General features: G+C 42.3%; 2 protein-coding genes across 3 annotated transcripts in view; one reads left to right on the plus strand and one right to left on the minus strand.

The window, feature by feature from the left end:
* The window catches only part of LOC103170973 (centromere protein P), a 267,419-nt gene that overhangs the window by 40,806 nt on the left and 201,057 nt on the right, over positions 1–25,556 (plus strand). The gene's annotated exons all lie outside the window — the stretch shown is intronic.
* On the minus strand, positions 5,288–25,384 carry OGN (osteoglycin). Its single transcript, XM_007670909.4, has 7 exons — positions 25,301–25,384; positions 24,427–24,684; positions 16,272–16,371; positions 14,313–14,471; positions 12,362–12,564; positions 11,043–11,138; positions 5,288–7,683 (listed from the first exon to the last, which is right to left on the minus strand). Exons 2-7 carry the CDS (start codon positions 24,598–24,600, stop codon positions 7,513–7,515), a joined length of 903 nt encoding a protein of 300 aa, XP_007669099.1. The 5' UTR covers positions 24,601–24,684; positions 25,301–25,384; the 3' UTR covers positions 5,288–7,512.

Here is a 25,556-nt window from a genome sequence, read left to right on the forward strand (position 1 = left end):
TCAGAAGTCTGCAATGGGCAGAGACCAGCTTGGGTTTGGCACCAAAACACAGCCTCCAAGTTTCAAGCTGGACTGATAGTGAGCCTGGGCTTATTTAACTGGAAACCCAAGAGGATGTGGCTGGGTGTGTGTGCAGTCACTGCCCGGGCTGCTGGGAGCAGTAGGTCTAGAACCCCAGAGAACAAACCGACTGTGTTCTAGGCTCCGATTTTTTTTAATTTTTAATTTTTTGCCAGGGTGGTGAATTTACCCTAGAGCAAAACAGCCGCGGGAGAATTTGGACTGGGTATTCAAACCTACTCTGATGTGAGCAGGCTCGATTTTGTCCTAGATGTTGAGATGTTCCTGGCCCTAGATGTTTAAAGTTTATGAGTCAATCTCAGACCATGTAAAATTTTTCTTTAGCCTCCCCGTGTGTTGTTTTGTTTTTTTAAAAAGTGTGATAAAACTAGGAATTATGTGAAAATGAACCAACTAACCAGTATAAACTTTTTTGAGTTAAATCTGAAAGGACCGTTGTTTTAGATTATCATTGTTATGTAAATTGCTAAGCATTTCAGTATGTTTTGTAGAATTCAATATACTTGACATTAATTTCTAGTACTTTAAGCTTTACACCATACTTCTTAATCTGACAAACTCAGTAACGTGCCTTTTACAAGTTGAAGTTCTTGCTGTCCTTTATTAAATATCACTTGGAGATTAATTAATATGACTGTTTCATATCTGTATAAAAGTATGGCTAAGTATGACTGGTCACTGCAGAGATGCACATATTCCTCCTCTTTTGTTGTTGGGTGTTTTTTTTGTAGTTGAGATAATCAAAGTAACCAGTATCAAAAGCAAAAGAAGCCTGCTGAGCTTGTAACACATGGAGAGAAATAGATTGGTTTTTCAAAGGAATAAATGTCAAGTGAAGATATCAAAAATAATGTATCACAAAGTAAATATACAAAATCAGTTAAAACTGTCCTGATTGAGATTTGAGAGAGATCTTTTAGCTGAGCACACTTGCATTTCTTCTTACGGAATGCAAAAAGACCTTCTGTTACTATATCAGTTTTTTTTAAAAGTAAGTATCTGGCAGCAGAAGTGAATTCATATGACCATCTGATTTATAAACAAGTTCACGTAGATGTTCTGAAAGAAACCAGCTCCACGTTCAGATGAAAAATATATTTCTTCCACTGCACCCTCTACCAGTACCTCTGTGACATTCCTTTTCACAGCACCACCGTCCTAAAAAGGCAAACTCTAATAACTTTTTTTTAGACTGCATGTTTTGCAGCGGAATACAGGATCACAGCTGGTCAGGTTACAGTTGGCAGGGAATAGGTCCCCACTTCTAATACAAATATTTTTAAAAACTCTTCTGGCATGGAAAAGTCAACACTTCTCTGGACGCCCTTTCGTGACCCTCTACAATCCAGTTTCCACCCTCTTCGCACCATTCAGACTGCGCCCTTCAAGGTCTTCAACGACCACCTTCTTACCAAAACAAGCAGACTCTACCCTATCCCGATCGTCCTTGACCTCTTAGCTGACTTGGACACTGTGGTCCAGTGTCGTATGCTGGCAATCCTATCTAACCTTGTTTGGTTTCACGCAGTCTTCTCTGGGTCTCCTCTTACTTTTCTGGGCTGATCCTTCTCAGTCTCTTTCTCTGGCTCTTTCTCTGCCTTCCACCCTCTAATTAGGCTCTCTTCTAGGGTTCCCTTTTCTTCGGTATCCACCCACCACCTTTGAGGGCTCATCTGCTCCCACAACTTTAACTATCACTTCCATGTGGATAACTTAGATCTACCTCACTAATCCTGACCTCTCTCCTGCAATCTCACACTTCCTTCCTGCTTCTGGAACATCTCCACCTGGTTCTCCCATTAGGAGTCAAACTCACGATGTCCAGAACTGAACCCCTCATCTTCCCTCCCAAATCCACTCCTCCACCTAACTTTCCCCTCACTGTTCAATCATTCATTCAATTGTATTTATTGAGTGCTTACTCTATGCAGAGCACTGTGCTAAGTGCTTAGTACAATTCTGCAATAGAGACAATCCCTATTGGGCTCACAGTCTAGAAGTGGGGAGACAGACAACAAAACGAAACCAAGCAAATTGTCAGGCGTCAATAGCATCAGTGGCAATAAATAGAATTATAGTTATACTTACATCACTGATTATAGAGAGATAATTTAAACATGACCATTCTTCACGTCCCTCAATCCGCAACCTTGGCATTATCTTTGATTCCTCTTTCGCTTCCAACCCCCATATTTGTTCTGGCACCACAATTGGTTGATTCTTCCTTCATGACACCTCCCAAATCTGCCCCTACCTCTCCATCCAAACCGCCACCATGCTGGTCTCCCATCTCGACTACTGGGTAACCTTCTCACGGACCTTCCTACATCCAGTGTCCCCTCTCTACTGTCATTCTTCACTCTGCTGCCTACATCATTTTTCTTAAACATTGTTCTTCGACTGCCTCCTAACTCCTCGGCGTGGCTCAGTGAATAGAACGTGGGTCTGGCAGTCGAAAGGACGTGGGTTCTAATCCCTGCTCCGCCATCTGTCTGCTGTGTGACCTTGGGCAAGTCACTTAACTTCACTGTGCCTCAGTTACCTCATCTGTAAAAAAAAAAAAAAAAAATGGAGATTAAGAGTGTGAGCCTAATGTGGGCTAGGGACTGTGTCCAACCTGATCAATGTGTATCTATCCAAGTGTTTAGAAAAGTGCTTGGCACATAGTAAACAGTTAAGTTCCATAATAATTATAAATAATAATTCATAATAATCTCAATGTGTGTCCATTCCTCTCTACATGAAGCAAAGACTTCTGACCATTGGCTTTAAGATACTCAACCAGCTTTCTCCCCTTTGTCTTCTCTATCCCAACTTGCACGCTTCACTTCTCTCATGCTAGCCTATTCACTTTGCCTCATTCTTGACTCTCTTGCTGCCAACTTCTTGCTCACATCCTACTTCTCTGCCTTGAAGTGCATTCCCCATCTTCAAGGCCCTTCTGAAATCATATCTCCTCCGGGAGGCTTTCCATGATTAATCTCACCCCATTTTTCCCACCCCATTTCTCCCGTACTGTCACATCACTTGGATACCCACATTCCCCTCTTGCACTTATGTGCATATTCATTCCTTCATTCTCTCAGTTGTATTTATTGAGCGCTTACTGTGTGCAGAGCACTGTACTAAGCGCTTGGGAGAGTACAACACAGCAATAAAGCCAGACAATCCCTGCCCACAGTGAGCTTACACATTAGTCCTTCCTCATACCTGTAATTGACTACAGTGTCTGTCTCCCCTAAATTAACTCCTTGAAGGGGAGGGATCATGCCTCCTAATTCTTCTGTACTCTCCCAAGCACTTAGTTTGGTGTTCTGCACAGAGTAGGCGCCCAGTAAATACTTCTGACTGAGGGACTGACAGAGGATTTAGACAGAAGCAATAATAGAGGAATTAAGCATAACACACCATAAATGAGAGGTAAATTAAAATGCAATTCAAAGCAAAATGACTTGCAGGAAATTCTTACTTCCCATAACTTCAATGATATAAATAGACTTATCAAATGTTTTCTGAACAAAAATGAGCACCACCCCCTTTCAGTGTTTCACACTAAATGTGCATGTCTGCCCTTAGTTCTCCATCATGTAAGATTAAAGCTGCTGTTTATGCGTTCATAACTTATAACAGCCAGAGTATTTTTCCTTCCTTAACTTTGAGTTGCAAAAGGAATGTTATTTTAGAGAAGAAAAACACAGACACAAAATAAACCTTAAAATGATATGCTTTTAGTTCCCAATTAACAGTGTTACACCCCAGATAAAGGAGTTTTGCTGTTCTAAACCCGTTCAGAGAAACTTTTGACAGACTGGTGATGCCTACACAACCTCTGGAATTGCAGAAGAAACACACTGCTTTACAATTTGCAAAGGCTTCATTTGGGGGGAAACAGAGAAGGAGAGAAACTATTTACTGAAATTTAACCCCATCTGTGAAAGAATTGGAACTCTCTTCCCAAATCCATCAAATCACAGCTCTCCTCATATTCAAGCCCTCTAAAACTCCCACCCCGTCCAAGTTCGTCCTGATTAATTTTCCAGACACAATTTCTTACGCCATATGAGGTCACCAGCCAATTCTAGCACTTCTCTCTTGATTTATACAATCAGTGGCATTTACTGAGCGCTTACTGTGTGCAGAGCACTGCATTAAGCCTTTGAGAGAGTACAAAATAACAGTCGGTAGACATGTTCCCTGCCCACAGCGAGCAACTGTTAGCACCCTTTCATATCTTTATTCACTTGTACACTCATTTATTCAGGACTATTATGCCTACTCCTGAAAATGTGTCAACTCATTGTGGGCAGGGAACATATCCATTCATTGTTATATTGTACTCTCCTGAGCGTTTAGTACAGTGCTCTGTACACAGGTGCTCAATAAATACGATTGATTCATCTGATGGTGTAAGCTCCTCGTGGGCAGGGAATATACTTCCCCAGTGGCTAGTACAGCGCCCTGTACGAAGAGGGAGAGCAACATTATTTCTACTTTGCACACCTAAACCTTTCCATGAAGATTTCAGCAGCCTGCTAATTCCGGGTGGCGGACTGAAAGATGAAACAACCTCTAAATTAGTCAAATACGGGAACCCCTTCTGTTGTTTCGCCTACCAATATTGAAGCAACGAATAACAAGAACTGCCTATATTGTGCCTCAGCATAGGTATCTAAACATTCTTTTGAATCCCTTTGCTGGAGTGCGTGTACTAGTTAGGTGTGACAAATTATTCTCCAAGAGTGGTGTTTTTTTCAGGTGGATACTCCAGTCAGATGCATTCCAGAAGTTAGAAAATTTAGGCCATTACCTGGATGATTCAGGCAAACAAGACCATAACAACAAAAAAGACCTTTTCATTTGAATTGCTAAGTGTTTATGTTTTTACTTGAATTTTCCAGATTGCCTCAGTTCTCTTTTTCACTTTGTGAATGCTATTATAGACACTTGCCAACGGTGACAAAAAATTACTTACATTGCCTACATCTAATCTGAGAAACGATCAACTGAATAATAAAAATACTGCGCTCGGTTGGGCTAAAGTCTATCTGTTTCAGAAGAGTTTTACAAATCAGGCTGTTTCAATGATCAGACTTTAAATTCTTCTAAAATGCAAAATACTCTTGAAAGATAAACTGACCGGAGAAAGTGTGGCTAAGGAGATTATTAAAGTAAAATTGCACCCGTCATTCCATTTCATAGACTACCATGAATTTCAAATGATAGTTTATTTGTAACTGTTTACTTTTAATAGCATATTAAGAAAAGTAGGGTCCGTTAGTTACAGAACTTGAAGACTTTAAAAAAACAGAACAGTTTTCATGAGAAATAAATGTCGTTCTTCATTAGCCTGTATCTTTTCATTCTGTAAAGTCCTTAAATAACACTTTGTGCTGTTGTTACTGGACATCTTTAGTTGCTGTATTTTCAATAAGTCACTGGTTATTCTTCAGTCATTTTCCTTCTACTTAGCGATTGACCTGCTAGGGAAGAAAAGCTTTTCAATTTTTAAAGGAATTTTATTTTAGCCTTAGATTGGCCTGAACAGTTAATCGAGTTCACCTTAGATGGGTTACAAAGTAAAACATTTAAAGAGAAATAAAGTATTGAGATGTGTGTGGCTCTTTCATGGCCTGATGACTTTATACCTAACACGCCGGTGGGCACCCAATAGATATAAGCGTTATATTATGACAACGTTTAAAAATGGCCAACTTGAACGATCTCGTCTACTTCCATTTTTAAGAAGCATAATTACAGGTAACCGGTATATGTAGTTTGATGGTGCCCATTTACAGTAACAGTGATACATAGTTTGATGGTGACCATTTTTAATGCGCAAGTTTTCGTATTCTCTAATACTCAGCAATTAGTTCGGAGATAAATTGCATCACGTTGTGGTGGAGCGTAGAGTGGCAGTGAATACGTAGATGTGTAAAATTCCACATTTGGAGGAATGGTTGGAAGTCCCATTGGAAGCTGGATATTCTTGAGCCAGTTAGCATGTTATACTATATGATGAGCATATGATTGTAAATAGTGTATTGATTGTCTATTGAAAATTTTATGTAGGTCGATTTACAATACTACATAAATGCGCTATCCTATGTAGTTGTTTTTTAAAGCCTTAAAACATGCCTGTGCTTTATTTTTAAATTCTGGCAGAGAATCAAGGTTGTAATAGCAGGTTTTTAAAAAGATACATAGTAGAGTTATGAATCGGTAAAGTGAGGATTAAGAAAAGTTACAGTACTTATTTTTTCAGTGCCTATGTTAGTAAATATAGACAATTTTATATAGTAAGTGACACGATTTTATATGAAAGGCTTCTAATAGGTTGCCTTCCACATGGATAGTAGTGAAGAAAAATGAAAGGATAACTATAGGTCCATAGAGAACCGCTATTTTGAGAGTACATGACTAGACGTGTGCGGAGAAAGTTCTGTTTCTCCTCCTCTAGCCGAAAGCACTACTGGCAAGTATCACAATATTTTATGGCTTCAGTATAAACCTAGTTATTGAAAGTTGCTCTAATGATACAAAAAAGCTTTTGAAAAAGGGAAGTTTTAAGTATTAGGCTTGTAAAGATGATAAATTTATAACTGACAGCTGGGATAATGGCCTGAATATTGACATTTTAGCCATCACGGCAAACTTTTAAGTTTTGAACAAAAAAGAAAAATGCTACCACCAGGACTGGACTGTTTCAGAGAGCGTTTGCTTGGTTGTTCATGAGTTTCAACTGTACTTTCCGGGGTGAGGGGCATGGGGAATAACCTCATCCCAGGTCTGTCCCTAACTTTGCATCCTGTAATGTCCTGGAGGACATCAACAATATCTAGAAACCACGTTCGTGGAAGATCCACCCAATGGCCTAGCATCCTGGCCATCTGCCTGGAATGCTGGGGGAGGGGGGGTGGAATGGACCAATCTTGGGTATTTTGGAAGAGAGTTAAGCTTTTCTTACTTTGGCTTCCCAAATGCTTTAAGACGGCAGTCAAGACAAGGAAATAGATAATAGAAGGGAATAAAAAAAATCTTTCTACAGGTCACAGTTAATATCTCGTACATGCTGCCGACACGGGCTCACATTTCATTCATATCGGAGAGCCCCGCTCATCAAGCCTTGGACATTGATGCGATTATACGCCCCTTAGTGATGCATACATTTGCACCATAAACTAAGGGGGCTAGTACAATGCCCTTCTCTTAGATTATATTCAACATTTCACATTATTTTTAGAGAGTTTGGATGTATAGAATCCATTTTTTTTCAACTGTTGGGATTTGTTCAATTTTCCATGTATTATAGCTTGAAACATAACAGTTTAAGTAGTTTAAAGCTGACAAGGGATACATTAAACTATTCTTAAAGGATACTTATTTTAATGAGGCTTTTATACTTTTGTGTATGTGTATCTACTTGAAAAGTGATTAATAATATGTTCCTATTGGTAGTTTTTTCAAGCAGATAAAACTGTTAGGATGCTTTCCCAAGATGATTGGATTGCCTTCCATTCTTATCTCATCAACACGGTTCCGAATATAACGCGTGTCATTAGATTTGCAAAATGTGTCATCGGTGATGGAAGTTATGTTGTTATACTGCAAAACAAAAAAAAGAGAACATAAATATAGAAAACATGCTAGGCACCAAAACCCCTTATTAAAACATAAGTGTTCTTTTTCTCCTCTTTAGAGCCCCTTTTGTTTTCCGAGTAGGGATTGCAGCCGTTACGGTGCCAAATTTAAAAAAAAAAACAAACAAACCCAACTTAAAAAAAAAAAATCAGTCCTTTGTCCTTCCCAAAGGATTTGAGATTTTTTCTTTTCATTTTTGGATCGTGTGGGCTGCAGACCGGCTGCTTAAATGTGAAAATGTGATTTATAGTTTATGCATACTGTACAAATTTGATACACGAATCTTTTCCCTTATTGGATAATATCACAGATTTGGGTATGCAGTAGGTAAACGTCCCCTGAAATATTGGAGGTATTGTCCCATTTTCTGGATCAATTCCCTTCCCTGATTTTAGCCTACTTGCACTGGTTTGTTTTGTTCTTTCTAAATGCCAAGAGTGATGTCCATCTCATCTGTGTACTTCTTTCTCAGGCCCTAGTGCTTTGCGCACAGTAGATGTTTTAAAAATACCATTATTTTTTTTGTGCATTGAACCCAGTGGGTGCTCAATAATGGTTTAATCCACCTATTTGTTACTAACAGCCCAGGACTGCAGGAGAAGAGGGGATACTAGGATTCAGGAGTCTCCCTGCTCCATTTAGACCACAGCTAAATTAGAGTGAAGGAGAGATCTTTTCTCTGAACCCTCACTTTAAAGAGGAAGTACACTGTACCCAATGTAAGTTAGTAAACTGGGAAAAAAAAAAGTGCAGGCCAAATAAAGTTACATCAGTAATTATATAAATGCTGATCTATGTTAAAGTTCAGGAAAACCTTTAATTTGGTCAAAGGGTGAAGAGCCTGAATTACAATTACCTGAATTGTAGAGGTGTTCTTAATTCAAATTCAATTTTATTTTGCTCTTACTCATCTCAAGTGGATGAGTTATTCAGCCTGTGTAAGTTAACTATTTCTAGGAGTCAAATTAGTTTCATGGGCAACCCCTGATTGAAGGTTTTCAAAGTGAGAGATCTGGGCTTGGGGAGGGGAGAAGTATTTTTACCTCTTTTCTTTTTTTTCCTGTGTCCTCTGTGTCCTCTGCATCCTCTGTGTCCTCTGTCCTCTTCTTTCTCCCTCCCCATCATCAAGGGAGAGTAGGGGCGCGTAGAGGTGATTAAAGTTTGAAAACTGCAGTTAGGTGCCCTCTTTTCTTCTCTTTTCTCTCTCCATCAACAGAGATTAAGGAGGTGTAGAGCTGATTAAAATGTGAAAACTCCATTTGAGTGTTCTTTCTTCTTTTCCCCTCTTCTCCCCTTCGTCAGTGAAGACTAGGGGAGTGCAGAGCTGATTGAAAATATGAAAAATCAAATTAGGGGCCTTTTCTTCTCTCTTATCTCTCTCATCAAGGGAAATTAAGGGAGTGCAGATCTGATTAAAGTTTTAAAATTCCAATCAGGTGTCCTCTTCTTCTCCTCCTTGCTCCTCTCCCTCATCAAGGGAGATCAGCATAGTGCAGAATGGATGAAAGTTTGAAAGCTCCAATCAGATGCCCTGTTTCCTTTTTCCTCTCCCTCATCAAGGGAGGTTAGGTGAGTGCGGAGCTGATGAAAGTTTGAAAAGTCCAATCAGGTGCCCTCTCCTCTCCCTCATCAAGTGAGATTAGGGGAGTGTAGAGCTGATGAAAGTTTGGAAATGCCCATCAAATGCCCTCTGGCCATCTTTTTCCTCTCCCCCCATCAAGGGAGAGTAGTGGAGTGCAGGGCCGGGGAAAGTAATGAAAACTCTGACCAGATGCCCTCTTCTTTCTTCTCTCCCGCATCAAGAGAATTAAGGGAGTGCAGATCTGATTAAAGTTTGAAAACTCCAATCAGTTGTCTGTTATTCTCTCTTCCCTCTCACTCATCAAGGGAAATGAAAGCAGTTCAGAGCTAACCAAAGTTTGAAAATTCTAGTCAGGTGTCTTCTTCTCTCTTCTCTCTCATAGCAACATAAATCCATCAGTCACATTTATTGAGCTCTTACCATGTACAGAGTACTGGGCTAAGTGCTCGGGAGAGTACAGTATAAAAGAGGGGGTAGACACGTTCCCTGCCCACAAGGAGCTTAAGGGAGTGCAGATGTGATTAAAGTTTGAAAACTCCCGTCAGTTGTCGCTTCTTCTCTTCCCACTCCTGTCTCAAATCAAGGGAAATTAAGGGCATTCGGGGCTGACTAAAGTTTGAAAACTCCAATCAAATGACTTCTCTCCGCTCCCTCATCAACAGAGATTAAAGGAGTACAGATGTGATTGTAGTTGAACTCCAATTAGTTGTCTCTTCTCTCTTCCCTCTCCTCTCTCTCTCATCAAGGGGAATTAAGAGACTACAGACCCGACTAAACCTTGAAAACTCTAAACAGGTGTCCTCTTTTCTTCTTCTGGCTCCTCTCCATCATCAAGGGAGATAAGGTGAGTACAGAGTTTATGTAAATCTGAAAACTCCAATTGGGTGTCGTCTTCTCCTCTCCCGCATCAAGAGAGCGGATGTGATTCAAGTTTGAAAACTCCAATCAGGTACCATTTCTTCTCCCTCATCAAGGGAAATTAAGGGAGTTCAGTGCTGATTAAAGTTTGAAAACTCTAATCAGGTGCCCTCTTCTTCGCTCTTCTCTCCCCCATCAAGGGAAGTTGGCGGAATGCAGAGCTAATGAAAGTTTGAAAATTTCAATCTGGTGTCCAGTCTTTGTCTCTCTCTCCCTCGCCACGGAAGAGGAGGGGAGTGCAGAGTTGACTGAAGTTTGAAAACTCCAATCAGGTGCCTTGTCTCATCTCTTCAATCTCCTCTCCCTCATCAAGGAAATTGAGGGAGTTCAGATTTGATGAAAGTTTCAAAATGCCAATCAGATGTTCACACTTCTTCTCTCTCCTCTACCTCGCCAAGGGAAATTAGGGGAGGACAGATCTGATGAAAGTTTGAAAACTCCAATCAGGTGCCCTCTTTTCGTCTCTCTCCTCTCCCTCATCAGAAGAGATTAGGAGAGTGCGGAGCTGATTAAAGCTTGAAAACTCTAATCAGGTGCCCTCATTTCTGCTCTCTTCTCTCCTCCCTTCCTCATCATGGGAGATTAAGGAAGTGCAGATCTGAATTAAGTTTGAAAACTCCTGCTGCGTGTCCTGTTTTGATTCCCCTTTTTCCCCTGCAAATCTCTCCCCTTCCCCCCCCCAACAGCTAATTCCTCTAGCCGATTATACTGTAAATCGTGCCTTGTGGAGTAGAACCTCAGACTGGATTCCAAATTAGTGAGGTATAGTACGTCATTTGAACTGAACCCAAATAAAAGAAGAATAAAAGAAGCATTCGCATACCTGCAGGTGAATTACACGTAGACTCTCTGGTAAATTAGCAGGCACAGACTCCAGTGCATTGTGATCCAAATACAGGTACGACAGATTGTTTAGTTTCTATTGAAAAGAAGGGAAAATGCTTTTAGCGATAATTTTATTTCTTGTGGCTAGTGAAAGTTTCAGTGGGCCATGTGATAGTCTTCCTGAAGACAGAAAGGATTTTTAGTTTGAAGAGAGTACAGTGTGGCCTAGTGGAAAGGCATGGGCCTAGGAGTCAGAGGACCTGGCTTCTAATCCCAGCTCTTCCAGGTGCCTGCTATGTGACCTTGGCAAGTGATTTCATTCTCTGTGCCTCAGTTTCACCATCTGTAAAATGGGGGTAAAGCTCCTGTCCTCCCTCCCCCCTCAGACTGTGAGCATCATGTGGAACAAGGACCGTATCCAGCCTGATTATCATGTATCTGCCCCAATGTTTAGTATAGTGCTTGGCACATAAGCACTTTGCTAATATTACTATTATTATCATTATTCTTACTAGCAGAGATGGAATGAGTCGCTACTCAATACTCAACGTCTTGTAGCATCTTTCCCATCTGCAAAGCAGTGGTAAGGTTCTTTTGGTTTAGGACCCCTTTATAAGTAGTGCTTTTGATTTACTTGTTTTTCGTCATCCTGACATTTCATCTAATGTCCCCAAGACCCTGGGTTCTCTCCGGTAATCATTCATTCATTCAGTCGTTATTTATTGAGTGCTTACTGTGTACAGAGGACTGGACTAAGCGCTTGGAAAGTACAATTTGACAACAAATAGAGATAATCCCTGCCCAACAGTCATCTGACCCCTCCTCTATTTCCATGACCGCAAGACCACCGACCCTGAGCCCTGGATTTTGGATTTTTTGTGTATGTGCCAGTTATTTTTGAGGTTTGCTTGGTTTGCACTCCTAGTAAATGTATGTGTCGTGGACATAAAATTAGGATAATTTGGTGATTATCCTCAGATTTTGCAAACCTTGTTGATCTGGACCATGGGTGAGGATTTTGGCAGTGCAGTAGATGATGCAAAAAAAAAAATGATAATCTGAATAATCCCCTCTCCTCTTTCTTTTCTTTCCTCACCGACTTTTTCGGCATTTTCCTGAGCTACTAAGTCAACAAAGCTGCATTTAATGTTATGATATAGCTGGAACTGTTTTTCTGTCAGTTTGCCAGTAGCATACAGAATATGTAATCCCGAGAAAGACTCAATTTGACCAATTTAGTCTTTCAGTCACACAGAAAGGAGCAAAAATGTAAATATTGTATAATTATGATTCGTCACCTTATATTTTGTCACTTACCTTAAAAATATTTGCTTTGATTCCTCGGCTTTTGAGTTTGTTGAATTTTGCATTAAATAAGGTTAATTTAGGAGGCAGAAGTGGAAGCTTTATTAGATTATTTTCTGCAAGAGAAAGTTCTTCTAACAATACTAGTTTTGAGAAGGTAGCATCTTCTATATCTTCTATCAAATTTCCAGTAAAATCAAGCCTTTTCAAGGTAGCTTGGGAAAAAGTACAAAAAAAAAAAAAGAGAAACCGTATTAAATTTTGATTTAGTCTCAGGGGAAAAAAGAAAACAGTTACCAGGATTACAGGATGAGTTCTTGTGAAAGAAGTGATTCATTAATTGAATGGTTGGATGACTTGAAACTTTTCTGGTTTGATATCATCATCATCATCATCATCATTGTGATATTTAAGCACTTACTATGTTCCAGGAACTGTATTAAGCACTGGGGGATACAAATTAATCAGGTTAGACACAGTCCCTGTTCCACATGGGGTTCACAGTTTTAATCCCCATTTCACAGGTGAGGGAACTGAGGCACAGTGACTTGTCCAGGGTCACACAGCAGACAAGTGGCAGAGCCGGGATTAAAATCCAGGCCCATCTGACTCTCAGGCCAATGCTCTATCCACTTGACTAAGCTGCTTCTCTGGAAAATGAATAGTAGAATAGATGAATGGTGCTGGATATTTCTAGTTGTGTAACGGTCTAGTGTGTTTTTTTTCCCTGAACTTGCCATTGATTTACTAATGTTCTACAGAGGTTACTTTAAAGTTTCTGTGTCTTTCATTTTCATCTCAAAAAATGGAAGTAATTTAACTGAACCTTTGGGGGCATACGTGTTTAATTAAAGACATCTGCGGGAAGACACTAGTTATAAGTACAATCATTGTGAAGTATGTCTGACCTTTGGAGTTCTTCAGTGGCCTCTAATTCTGTTGTATTATACTGTACATAATTCGGCATATTGTGCTGTGCTCACAGTGAGTGCTCAAATAAATACCACTGATTGACCACTAATTCTTACCCCTTGTCCAACTGAAATAAATTTTCCTCATCTTTTCGTTTTGGTTTCAGTAATAATTCAGCAGATGCTTACATATCCAAATATCAGCTACCGATTTTCTTACGGGCACAAAGTTTTCGGCTCCCTGAAAGGGTACTGATTATTTTGAATATCTGAGAGCTTCTTATACGATCTCTCAGACCTTCAAACCAAGTGGGACATTATAGGAAAACTAAATGGTAGAAGAGGCTCTACCTTGAATGAATTAGCTACAAATAAAATATGTACTTGTTTGTTAAAAAAAAAAAAAATGAGTTGCCTTATTGGTCTGGGTTTTTCATTTCATATAGCACCTAGCATAGTCTGTCGATGTCTACTATGTCTGTACTATATGTACTATACTATACTATGTATGTACTATATAGCACCTAGCATAGTCTGTCTATGTCTATGTCTGTCTACACCTAGCATAGTGTACTGATTTTTCTGTTTAAACCCCTGATTTTTGAAGGGTATGAAAGTAAAGTCCATGGAGGCTTGGTGGGATGAAGATGTCATACACTTAGAATATAGTGGTGGTTTTCAATGCTTGAAACCTCTTTACCATGTAAATTCCCACCAAGCTGAATTTACTCGTGCCTCAAAAATGGGGGAAATTAGCTCATATTTTAGTTTTACTTAGCAGTCATTCAGGAGAAACTAATTGGACATGAAGCTGGCTCAAATAATGAAAAGCTCTGTTAGCAGCACCAAACTGAGTTTGGCTGTTTAACAGGGACACATTCGATTTTAGAAAGTTCTGCTGAATTATTTTTCCAGTTACCTGAACTCAGTTAACTGATGTTCATATAATCATCTTTGCACCATGAGAATGATAATAGCAAATACGAAGAAACTCCCATTTGAAAATGGATAATAGCTAACTCCAAAAGAGGAAATTTTAAATGCTAACTTACGTATGTCTGCAAAATCTTTGGCTTTAAGTTTCTTTATTTTGTTGAACCGTGCATAAAGGTAGGCTGTTTCCTTTGGTAAGGCTGGTACAGTATCAATATCCGTTTCTTCGCAGTATACAGAACCACTTATACAAACACAGAGTAGGCAGGTGGGCATTTCTAAATAGAAAAAAAAACACCCTTGTCTGTCTCAAAATAAGAGCTAAAAATCTTTCACCTCTCCCGTTAGAACAAGCCATACTGGTTGGTGCTATCTCAAAATACATTTTCTAGAAGTAGAATTTAATGTAGGTGGTAAAAGAGATTGCCTTCCAGTACAGTGATAGTCACACTTTAGACCCCCCCCCCGTTAAACTGATATTTCTCGTATCTGATTTTATTTCAGACTCTTGTGTTCCGTGAAGTTCATTGCCCCTTTGACCGTTTTTGTGTTAGGTATCGTAGGACCAAAATAATTTCCAGTCAGTTCTCACATGAATGAAGTTAAGGGAAACTAGCATTGCAGTGTATAGTCGTGACCAGTGCACTTTGCAGGCACACAACTGGGTCTTCCAACATGGCATCTGACACACATTATCAGAACATTAACCTAATTCCTCAACGGTATTCTACCGAAACGCTTAGTGGAATCGCATGTGTAGGGAGAACTGACTGTATGTGCAAACCAGGCCAGCATTTTTCAGAATCATCTTTCTACATAAAACAAAATTTAGAATGCAGGCACTTCCTTATAGCTCGTCTCTCCAGGAAACAGTAATGGAAATAACTGTTCTTTATTCAACTTAGCCGATCTGGTCTCTCCTTTTCTCTCCATGTCTTTCTTCAAGTGTTCTCTCTAATTCCTGCCTCTGGGTATCTGTGTGATTCCATGGGGGCCAGCTCTTTGTTTCCCTGCCTCGGGTCTTTTTCCCAGTGCCTAGCATGTGTAGGAGTGTTTCTGTGTCCTGATGGCTAGGCTCACAAACACACACACACACACTGGAAAATAGGAGGAAGAGTATACAAATGTTAGACTCATTCCTCCCCTCTTGTAGCCTAGCCAGGCTTTGGGGTGATTCTGGCTGCCTGCCGTCTTCTGCCCATCCCTACTTCAGTTTGCAGTCGGGGGTTCAAAATGCAGATGGAGGGTTCTGGGGTCTTGGTCCCTTATTCATCAAAACAGCATTTTTAGCTGGCTGTGTGAGTGGGCCTGGGGGTTTTCACCCCAATGTCTTCTCCCTCCTGCCATGTAACCATTCTAACTGAAATCAGGCAAATGAACTAATTAGTTCTTGAGTTGAAAGGGCGATCTTAGGGAGGAATGTTAGGAGGCCATTTTGAGATAAGGAACATTCTGGATTCCAGATTCTTCATATGCAAAATAAAGTGCCACATGACTGAAGTTTTGTAAATATTCAATTTCTTCAAAAGGCATTTAAGTGCCTACTATGTGCCAAGCACTGTACTAAATCCTGAGGTAAATACAAGTTAATCAGATTGGACCCAATCCCCATCCCACATGGGTTTCAGAGTCGAAAGGAGAGGGAGAATAGGTGTTTAATCTCCACTTTTCAGATGAGGAAACTGAGGCACAGAGAAGTTAAGTGACTTGCCCACGGTCACACTGCAGGCAAGTGGCAGGCTGGGATTAGAACCCAGGTCCCGTGGACCCCCAGGCCTGTGTTCTTTCCCCTAGGCCATGCTGCTTCCAATTGTACAGATTAATTTGTGGAATACCTTTAGGTGGGTAAAGTAAACTTCAGTTGGAAGATCTAAGCTTGCCAGTTTTCTCTCCCAATTTTGTCACTGATCTGGTACATCATTTGGGTAAACTGCTTCACTGCCGAGGATCAGTTTTTACCTTTCTGCAACGGGCATGACATTGCATTCACGTCTTGCCTGATGATATGAAACTCTGATGGTTTATATGATCTGAAAATTTTCAAAAGCTTTTGTTTTCAATATTATGGAAACTTTTACCTATATCACTGTCATCTTTTTTTGGCGGTCGACCTGTTACGCTTTCATCATTTTGTAGCTGAAAGTTTTTATCCTGAGCAATATTCACATTTCTTTTTTCCTAGAAGAAAAAGAAGGGTTGTAGAAGCTTATTTTTTTGTTAAGCATGAGAATCGAAGTTCAAATACGTGGAATTGTTTTAATGAACTACTTTTCCACACTGAGTACCTTAAATGCGATAGATCCTGTAGAGGACACAGTTAGACATGTTTCCAAGTCTTACTTTAATAGTGACCTGTCGAATTTCAACTTGGGGCCAAGAAGAATTTTGGAAGTCCTTGGAACAATAAGGTCCTAGAACGGTCAGTCAGTTAGCAGGGAAGCAATGCCCATCGTATCACACCTTCACTGGGAGGGGGGATGTGAGGAAAATGGATGCCAGCGGAATATCCCGACATCTGCTGCTTAACGAGCTGAAGTAGGGGAACGGTAAACAGGGAGACCCGGAGGAAATGTTTCAAAGACACAGCGAAACAAAGGCTCAGTGTGGGGTAGCTAGGAACAGCTGGGAAATTGTAGCATCAGGCTGACCTGGCTGACTGGCGATTATGACTCTTGGAATACCATCTACCCACAGCCCTGGATCGCCTCCCCCGTTCACGGACTCACATGTGTTGCTGCTCCCCGAGACAGGGAGGGAGGGTGGTGGTGGCGTCAAGGTGACGGGAAAGTTGACGGGCAGGGAAAAGTGCCTTGATCTCATCTAATGATAATAATGGTATTTAAGTGCTTACTATGTGTGGAGCGCTGTTCTGAGTCTGGGGTAGACACAAGCTAATCAGGTTGAACACTGTCCCTGTTCCTCATGGGGCCCACAGTCTTGATCTCCATTTTACAGATGAGGTAACTGAGGCACAGAGACATTAAGCGACTCGCCCGAGATCACCCAGCAGACAAGTGGCGGAGCCGGAATTAGTACCCAGGTCCTTCTGATGCCCAGGCCTGTGCCCCATCCACCGTGCCGTGCTGCTTCTTTATCTCTCGCTATCTACCCCTTGCTCACATCCTCCCTCTTGCCTGGAACTCCCTCCCTCTTCATAACCTACAGGTTACCATTCTCCCCACTTCTAAAGCGCTACTAAAAGCATAGCTCCTTCAAAAAGCCTTCCCTGACTAATCTCTCAACTTCCCACCCTGTTCTCCCTCCCTTCTGCATCACTTGGGTCTGTACCCACTAAGCACTTTGATGCTCACTCCATCCGCACAGACTCGATCTTGTCTTTGCCCCATTACGTCCTCCCTCCTGCTTAGAACTCCCCGCCCCTTCATATCCGACAGACCACCACTCTCCACATCTTCCAAGCCCCGCTAAAATCACATCTCCTCCAAGAGGCCTTCCCCGATTGAGTCCTCATTTCACCTATTCACTGTCCCTTCTGTATCACCTATGCACCGGAGCTGTGCCCCTTAAACACTTGATATCCCCCCCCACGCCCAGCCCCACAGCACTTATGTTCATATCCACAGTCTCCCATTTCCTCTCTTTCTAGTTTAATAATAATAATGTTGGTATTTGTTAAGCGCTTACTATGTGCAGAGCACTGTTCTAAGCGCTGGAGGAGATACAGGGTCATCAGGTTGTCCCACGTGAGGCTCACAGTCTTCATCCCCATTTTACAGATGAGGTAACTGAGGCACAGTGAAGTGACTTGCCCACAGTCACCCAGCTGACAAGTGCTAGAACCGGGATTCGAACCCATGACCTCTGACTCCAAAGCCTGGGCTCTTTCCACTGAGCCACGCTGCTTCTCATTAGTTCTTCTCATTAAGAGACAAACATTAGTTTATCCTAATATTTGTTTACCCCTCTGGACTGCAAGCTGCTCAGGGGCAGGGATCTTGTCTATCAACTCTATTGTATTTTTATCTCCCAATATTATTATTATACCAAGCACTTAGTACAGTGTTCTGCACAGTAAGCGCTCAATTAATACTATTGAATGAATGAATGATTATAGTGCTCTGCATACAGTAAGTGCTCAATATCGATTGTAAGCTCTGTTGTGAGCAGGGAATGTGCCTCTTGCTCTGTACTCTCCCAAGCACTTAGTACAGTGCTCTGCACACAATAAGCGCTCAATAAATACCATCAACTGGCTGACTGAGTTAGAACCGAGGCTTTGAAGAAGATCCTGACTGACTGGCTGAGTTAAAACCGAGGCTTTGAAGAAGACCGTGACTGACTGGCTGAGTTAGAACCGAGGCTTTGAAGAAGATCGCGATGCCGAAAGTTAGAAATGAAAACAGTGCCAGGCAATGTTTATATTTAGAAGAGTGAAAATAACCCCTCCCCCACGTTCCGGAAATCTATCCTTAATTTTGGTGGGAGATCCGGTCCAATCCTCTTTATCGGACTTCGTCAAAACTCTTTCACCTTTTCTTACCTTTTCATTGTGTGGTTGGTGACTCTGAACGTCGCAGAAGAATTATTTGGAGCGTTCCATGTGGTTCCCTGGGGGGAGTAGTCCAGGAACATGCAAAAGATCACGGAGGTTTGGAGGAGTACTCCGTGTAGAAGTTCCCTGTGTAGACTCAGACAGCTGGCCTGACCTGAACCAAGATGCCTGGTCAAGCCAATACCCAGATGAATCTAATCAGGCCCACGATGTCCCTCCCAAACAATTATAATAATAATAATAGCATTGTTATTATTATATTTAACGTCTATCAGGGGCTAAGTGCCGGGATAGATAAAGATAATCGGATCTGACGTACGACCTCTCCCACCCGGGGCTCGCCATCTAACAGGAGGAAGGAAGAGCAGATTTTTGAATCCCCATTTTACAGATGAGGAAACTGAGGCCCAGATCGATTAAATGACTTTCCCAACGTCACCCAGCAGGCCGGAAGCAAAATTGGGATTAGACCCCCCGGTTTCCTGACTCCCAAGTCCTGTGCTCTTTCCACTAGGCTGTGAAATCATTCAGTTGAATTTACAACCTTTCAAAATGGCTGTGTCGAATGGGTTCTGAGGCTTGTGGATACAAGCAGGGGTCCCCATGTGGACGGTAACACCCCTGTGTGTAATATTTGGGTGTAATCAGCTCTTCAAAGCCTCAGTGACTACTTTAAACACTTGATCATGCTGATACCGTAAATCTTTTCAAATATAGGGTTCAGGCATGCCAAATCCTGAATTTTACTAAAGCTACTTGGCTTGTGGCCAGACTAGGACCAATTGGCATTAGGCTGAACTTCTGTCCCATGCAGTACTCTACTATATATTTACTTCTCCGTCCGGTGCAGTTCTGGTAGGAAAATTGCTTTGAAACGTTTACTGGATGGGTGTCACTTGGTTCACTTTGAGCATGATGGAAGGCAGGCAATTGAAAGTATGCTTGGATAACATTTAAAAATTGTTTTGTCTTACATAGAGATAAAAATGAACACTTGGGTGTTTTTTTTCCATTTAAATGCCATTGCTTAGGCTTAATTGTTTGTTAGATATATTTGTTTTGATGCTGTGCCATTTTCCATTTTTTAAAAATGGTAGCTGTAAGGTGCTTGCTATATGCCAGACACTGTCCTGAGCACTGAGATAGATACAAGATAATCAGATCGGACACAGTCTCTGCCCACATGGGGCTCAGTCTTAATTCCCATTTTACAGCTGAGGGAACCGAGGCCCAGAGAAGTGAAGAGATTTGCCCAAGGTCACGGAGTAGACAAGAGGCAGAGCTGGGATTAGAACCCAGGTCCTTCTGACTCCCAGGCCCTGGCTCTATGCACTAGGCCATCCATTCCCTCCTTTCTACATGCTCTTCCTCCTGTTCCCTATGTCTCTTGTCTAAAGAGCACCCAGGGATTCCTACAACCAAATTGGCACACAATTCCCATGGATTATTTATTTTTTTTAAAAAAGATAACAAAACTGAGAGAGCATATTTCTCCTAGAACTCTGCCTGCTATCTTTTTTTAAAATCTCATAACCCAGTTTCTTTGGGTCACTGAGCTGCAATTTTGCCGGACCAGTAGAAAAAAAAAATTAAGGGAACTTTATTTCTCCTTCCTTTCGAATAGCACCTCCTAAGGAGGGGTGCCGTTTTTTTACGAACGTTCTATAGAACGTCTAGGGTAGACTTTGCAAATTTTTTCCTTCCGCCTGTGGGGCCAAGTTGGAGGAAGATGGGAGTTGTAATAGTAATGGTGTTTGTTGGACGTCCTGACGGATATGACACTTGGGAAATCTCTTGGGAAAGTATAGCAGATGGTTCACCCACGTTCCCTGTCCACCTGGTTGGCACTTACAATCTAATGAGGGCGACAGACATACAAAGTAATTGTAAATGATGGGATCAGTAGGAGCTGGGGAGCAGAACCGATACACCAGGATGAAATATCAGAGCAGATCAGAATACCTACCTGTGCGAGCGAATAAATCTGTGTTATATACGTAAGTGCCGGGGGCAGATATAAATGCGTAAGTGACAGGAGTGGTTATGGGGTTTCTACAGCAGGGTGTCGGGAATGAATCGGGAAGATTTGCTGGAGGAGATGGATCATTAAAAAGGTTTTTTGAAAATGGGAAGGGCTGAGTTCTGGAGAAATGGATCAGGTGCCATCTTAGTAACCAGCCGTGGCGTAGCGCTCTTACAGGGCCCTCCCGCCGTTAAGCCAGTAGTATTTATGGAGCACCTACTGGGTGCCAAGTAGCCCTTGCTGCATTAGAGGTGGGAGCGGGAGGGCTGTGGGGAGAGTGGGACTGAGGGAATCAGAGAGACAATAACCTCAAATGGGCTGAGGGCAGGGCCTCCAGGAGTGGATCCAGAATGAAGGAGGAAGAGAGAGAGTGCTTACGTTGTGGTGATATTCCCAGCAGAACTGGCTAACGTTGGGGCCAATCAATCAATGGCATTTATTATTAATAATAATAATGTTGTTGTCCCCCTTAATCCCCATTTTACAGATGAGGTAATTGAGTCACCGAGAAGTCAAGTGACTTGCCCAAAGTCACCCAGCTGACAAGTGGCGGAGCCGGGATTAGAACCCATGACCTCTGACTCCTAAGCCCGTGGTCTTTCCACAGAGCCACGCTGAGTGCTTACTGTGTGCAGAGCACCATACTCCGTGACTGCGGGGGGAGTGTGACCCACGGGAGAACCGGTTCCCTCTTGGCTGCTGCCAGCGCCACGACCTGGGCGGGAGCGGCCGGGATCCCAGCCGCTGCTCTACCTCGACCGGCCCTTTCCGGGCGCCTACTTCACAGGGGCTCTGAGGGCCTTGCTTCTCATGGGCCTGCCACTGTGGGAGCGACACCGGTCACTGCACCCCACAGCTTTTCATTCATTCATTCTGTCGTATTTATCGAGCGCTTACTGTGTTCAGAGCACTGTACTCGAGCGCTCGGAAAGTACAATTCGGCAACAGATAGAGACGATCCCCACCCAACAGCGGGCTCACGGTCTAGAAGGGGGAGACAGACAACAAAACAAAACAAGTAGCTTGACGTTTCTGTTTTCAGACAGAAACGATAGCATCAGTGGCTTGCTCGGCCACCTCTCGGCCCCTGCCAATTGGGGCTAGAGTCCGGTGAGCGTGGGCTGGAGTATATGATGGTGGGGGGCAGGCGGGGGTCGGGGGGAAGAAGGGTCTCTGGCACTAACGGGGACCGGGGGCAGAACGGCTCACTGGCAGTGTGCGGGTCCTCAGAGTGCAGACGGATGATGGGGTCTCCCCTGTCTGAGTGGGAGCTGGGCGTGGGCTGGGGTCCAGACGGCCTAAGCGGGGGATAGGTATGAACGGGGGTCACAGCTCTGGGGCTGTGGCTGCATCTGTGCTCTAATAGCGATGGGGCTGTTATTATTATTATTTTTTTAACGTGGTATTTGTTAAGCACTGACTATGTGTCAAGCAGTGTTCTACGTGCCGGGGTACGTACAATCTGATCAGGTCGGACGCAACCCCTGTCCCACGTGGAGCTCAAGAAGGAGGGAGAGCGGGTGTTGAGGCCCCATTTTACAGTTGAGGAAACCGAGGCACAGAGAAGGCAAGTGACTTGGCCAAGGCCACACAGCGGGCAAGTGGCAGGGCCGGGATTAGAACCCAGGGCCTCTGACTCCCAGGCCTGTGCTTTTTCCCCTAGGCCACGCTGCTTCCCCGGTGAGCTGAGGGTATGCCGACTCCTGATCTAGAGCATTGTTAACTGCTCACTAAATACTAATTAATGAGCCGACTGGCCATTTTCCCCCAAGCGTCCCTTTCCGCTGCGTGGGATTCTCTGCTAACTTATGGGCTAGCCACCATTTCTGTGTTGAGACGGCACATGCATAATTAGCAAACCAGTGAGAGACTGCTAGGGAATGAAAAGTTACGGGTCGTGTTGGTGGTGGTGGTTGTGTTTTTTATGGCTTTTGTTAAGGCCAGGCACTGCACTAAGCACTGGGGTAGATGCAAGATAATCACATTGGACACAGTCCCTGTTCCACACAGGGCTCCCGGTCTTCATCCCCATTTTACAGATGAGATAACCGAGGCACAGAGAAGTGAAGTGACTTGCCCAAGGTCACACAGCAGACGAGCTGAAGAGCCGGCATTAGAGCCCCAGTCCTCTGACTCCCAGGCCCGGACTTTTTATACTAGGCCACGCTACTTCTCTATTTAGAAAATATGCCCTCAGACTAAGCCTTTGCGGTTCTATACTCCACTCAGATGTAAGAATCTTCTAACGCCATTATCATTATTTGACTCTAACACATTAGTTTAATGTGAGCAGCCCGGCATTTTTATTTTCTCTTTCTTTACCCCATCGTCTAGACATATCCTAGCCTGTGCTAACCTGTCTGGGGTATGTGCCGAGCATTTTAGGCCATCGCTTTTCTTCGGGGGCTTCATCCTAATTTCCTAAGTCCCGACCAAAAAACAGAAGAAGTCAGTGGCAAAAAAGACCTCGGCATTGCACCCTTGTACCATTCCCTGCTCACGCCTCGTCCTCTGGGTGGCGAGGACACTGGGAGAAGTGTCACGAAGAGTGCTGGAGGGCGCCCAGGCTAGTGATGCAGGTCCAAAGGGTATCGGGAACTTACCTGGTTCCTTTCGTGGAGCAGGAGCGTGGTATTTGGGAGCCACCAGAGCACCACTTGCCGTTTTCTTTCCGATTGGTAGCACCCTGGGAGAACCCCTGGGAACCTACATCTTTCCGCTCAAGCCCCCGTTCCCCGCAGAGGTAGCATAGGCAAGGAGGGTGCTGGGACATGTCCAGTCAGATGGAGTTTTACAGAAAATTCCTGGGTTCCTGAAAAAGTCGAATGCTTTCTTTTCAACTTACACCTAGCCTGTAGGTGAACATTAGAAAGAAAGAATTGCAGTTTTCCTAAAACCCAGGAATTTTTCGGTAAGAGAAGGAAAAAAAAACAGGTTAAGCGGGAAAACAAAGCCCAAAGTGTGCGCCAAGAGAACTTAAATAGCCACGAGGGAGCATTAGTGAAGTGGTGTGGTATGTATGAATCTTCGGTCTGAAAAAAGCTATCTGTGAAACGTATTAACTCTAAAAATTCTTCAGTAGAGTTCTATGGAGGATGAAGTAGATCACATCTGTTCAGTCATGGTAAAGTGGACGAAAAGTATTTATTGCATTACCTGTGGTTAAGCTGAGGAGCACTTGTCATTAAAATAACTAAATTACCGTGATCCGTTACAGATGACAAAAGCAACCCAAAGAATTCAACTCAAGAATACCGTCTGCATCAGTGTCCCAACTAACGATAGCCTAAAGCCTTTAAAGTACACAGCAGAAAAAGAATTAAGTCTTGAACTGAGAACAGATATATGGCTCACCTTTCTGTTTGCTCAGCATTGTAACATAACATAACACACAGTTAGCACGTAAGGTGGATAACATACGGTGGTGTCCTGGAAACATCTATCATTTCTCTTCACACAGGAAGTGGTAATAAGGATGGATTATCAATTATAAATGATCTTAAATAGCCCCTCTCTGTTGGCAGACTGACCGACCCTTCAGTGCCATGCTACTTACAACTGAGGGGATTCACTGTCATGGAATCACTTTGGAATCGGTTTAAACAACTTTGCCTTTTCCCCTAAATCATCCTAACTGCCATTAACCTTTCAGGCTAAAATCACGGTCTAATTTGAATTGATAATATAAATACAATACCTGGGTTTTTGCCTCATCCAGGAGCTTATCTTCATAATCTTGTTTGGATAGTTTCTCTTCATAAATATCTGCCCCATGATCATAAACGCTGAATGACTTCTGTTGAATAGGTGGTGCTGACTTTACCAGAAGCACAAACGTAAGTAAAAGCAGGGTAGCCTGCAAAATCTTCATTTTAGCAAAAGCCAAGGTGTCTGGATTTTAATAAACTAGAGACGAACTGGTGATGTGTTGTCTCTGGAAGTATACTTGCTGTGCCTGGAAATAAAAATGCAGGCTGTCAAAACAATATTTCAAACCTAGAGGACTATTGGGCAGGGATTTCTAACGGATAAGTTCCCTGGAACAAGCTATTAACCCTTGTTGAACTTTAATTACATTTTAAACTGTTTACACAAAGCACTACTTGTCACTTAATGCCATTCCAACTACTTTCCGATAAGTTTTCTAAGATGGTAAATTCGTTTTGTGGCCAAAAGATTTTTTTTTTTAAGTAATTAGTGAAACGTGACCATCTTTTTGCAAGCCTGTAACAGAAATGGTTAAAACCAAGAAACAGGATTTAGTCCTAAATGAGTGTAAAATATCATATTTCAACATTTTTTGCTTTTAACAATTGCTGATAAACAGAACCAGCATCTCCGAGAAGCATAATTCTTTCACAAGCTTTGACTGGAACTTTATAAAGAATGACTTTTAATACTGCTTTTTAAAGAATGTGCTCATTAGGTGTTAAGAGAGTTCTGCAAAATTATATTCCTTGAGAATGCGTTTCCAGGGGTATCTGACAAGTTTTAAAACCATGGTCTTTTTCTTTGTTTAAATTGATTTAGTTGAGCTTTATATTACACATGCTTCTGCAGCAAACACCTACCGTTCTAGCAGTTTTGAAGTTCTGGGGTTGTTCTCGACAGATACTTGAGAATGTGCATTAACCTAAAATGGAAGGGTGAAGGAATAAAGTTGCGGGTTTTTTCTAAGATGCCGAATGTGAAACCTCAGGGAATGGCGACCTTAAAAAAGGTTTCCATGGAGTGCAGAGATCTGGGCTAGCGAATCCTTTTCTGTGGTGAGAAGAGACATTTGGGACTAGAGGATTGTTCTCTGGTTATTGCTAACAAGTGGCTAAT

The sequence above is a fragment of the Ornithorhynchus anatinus genome, chromosome X1 (genome assembly GCF_004115215.2).
Source record: "Ornithorhynchus anatinus isolate Pmale09 chromosome X1, mOrnAna1.pri.v4, whole genome shotgun sequence".
NCBI lineage: Eukaryota > Metazoa > Chordata > Mammalia > Monotremata > Ornithorhynchidae > Ornithorhynchus > Ornithorhynchus anatinus.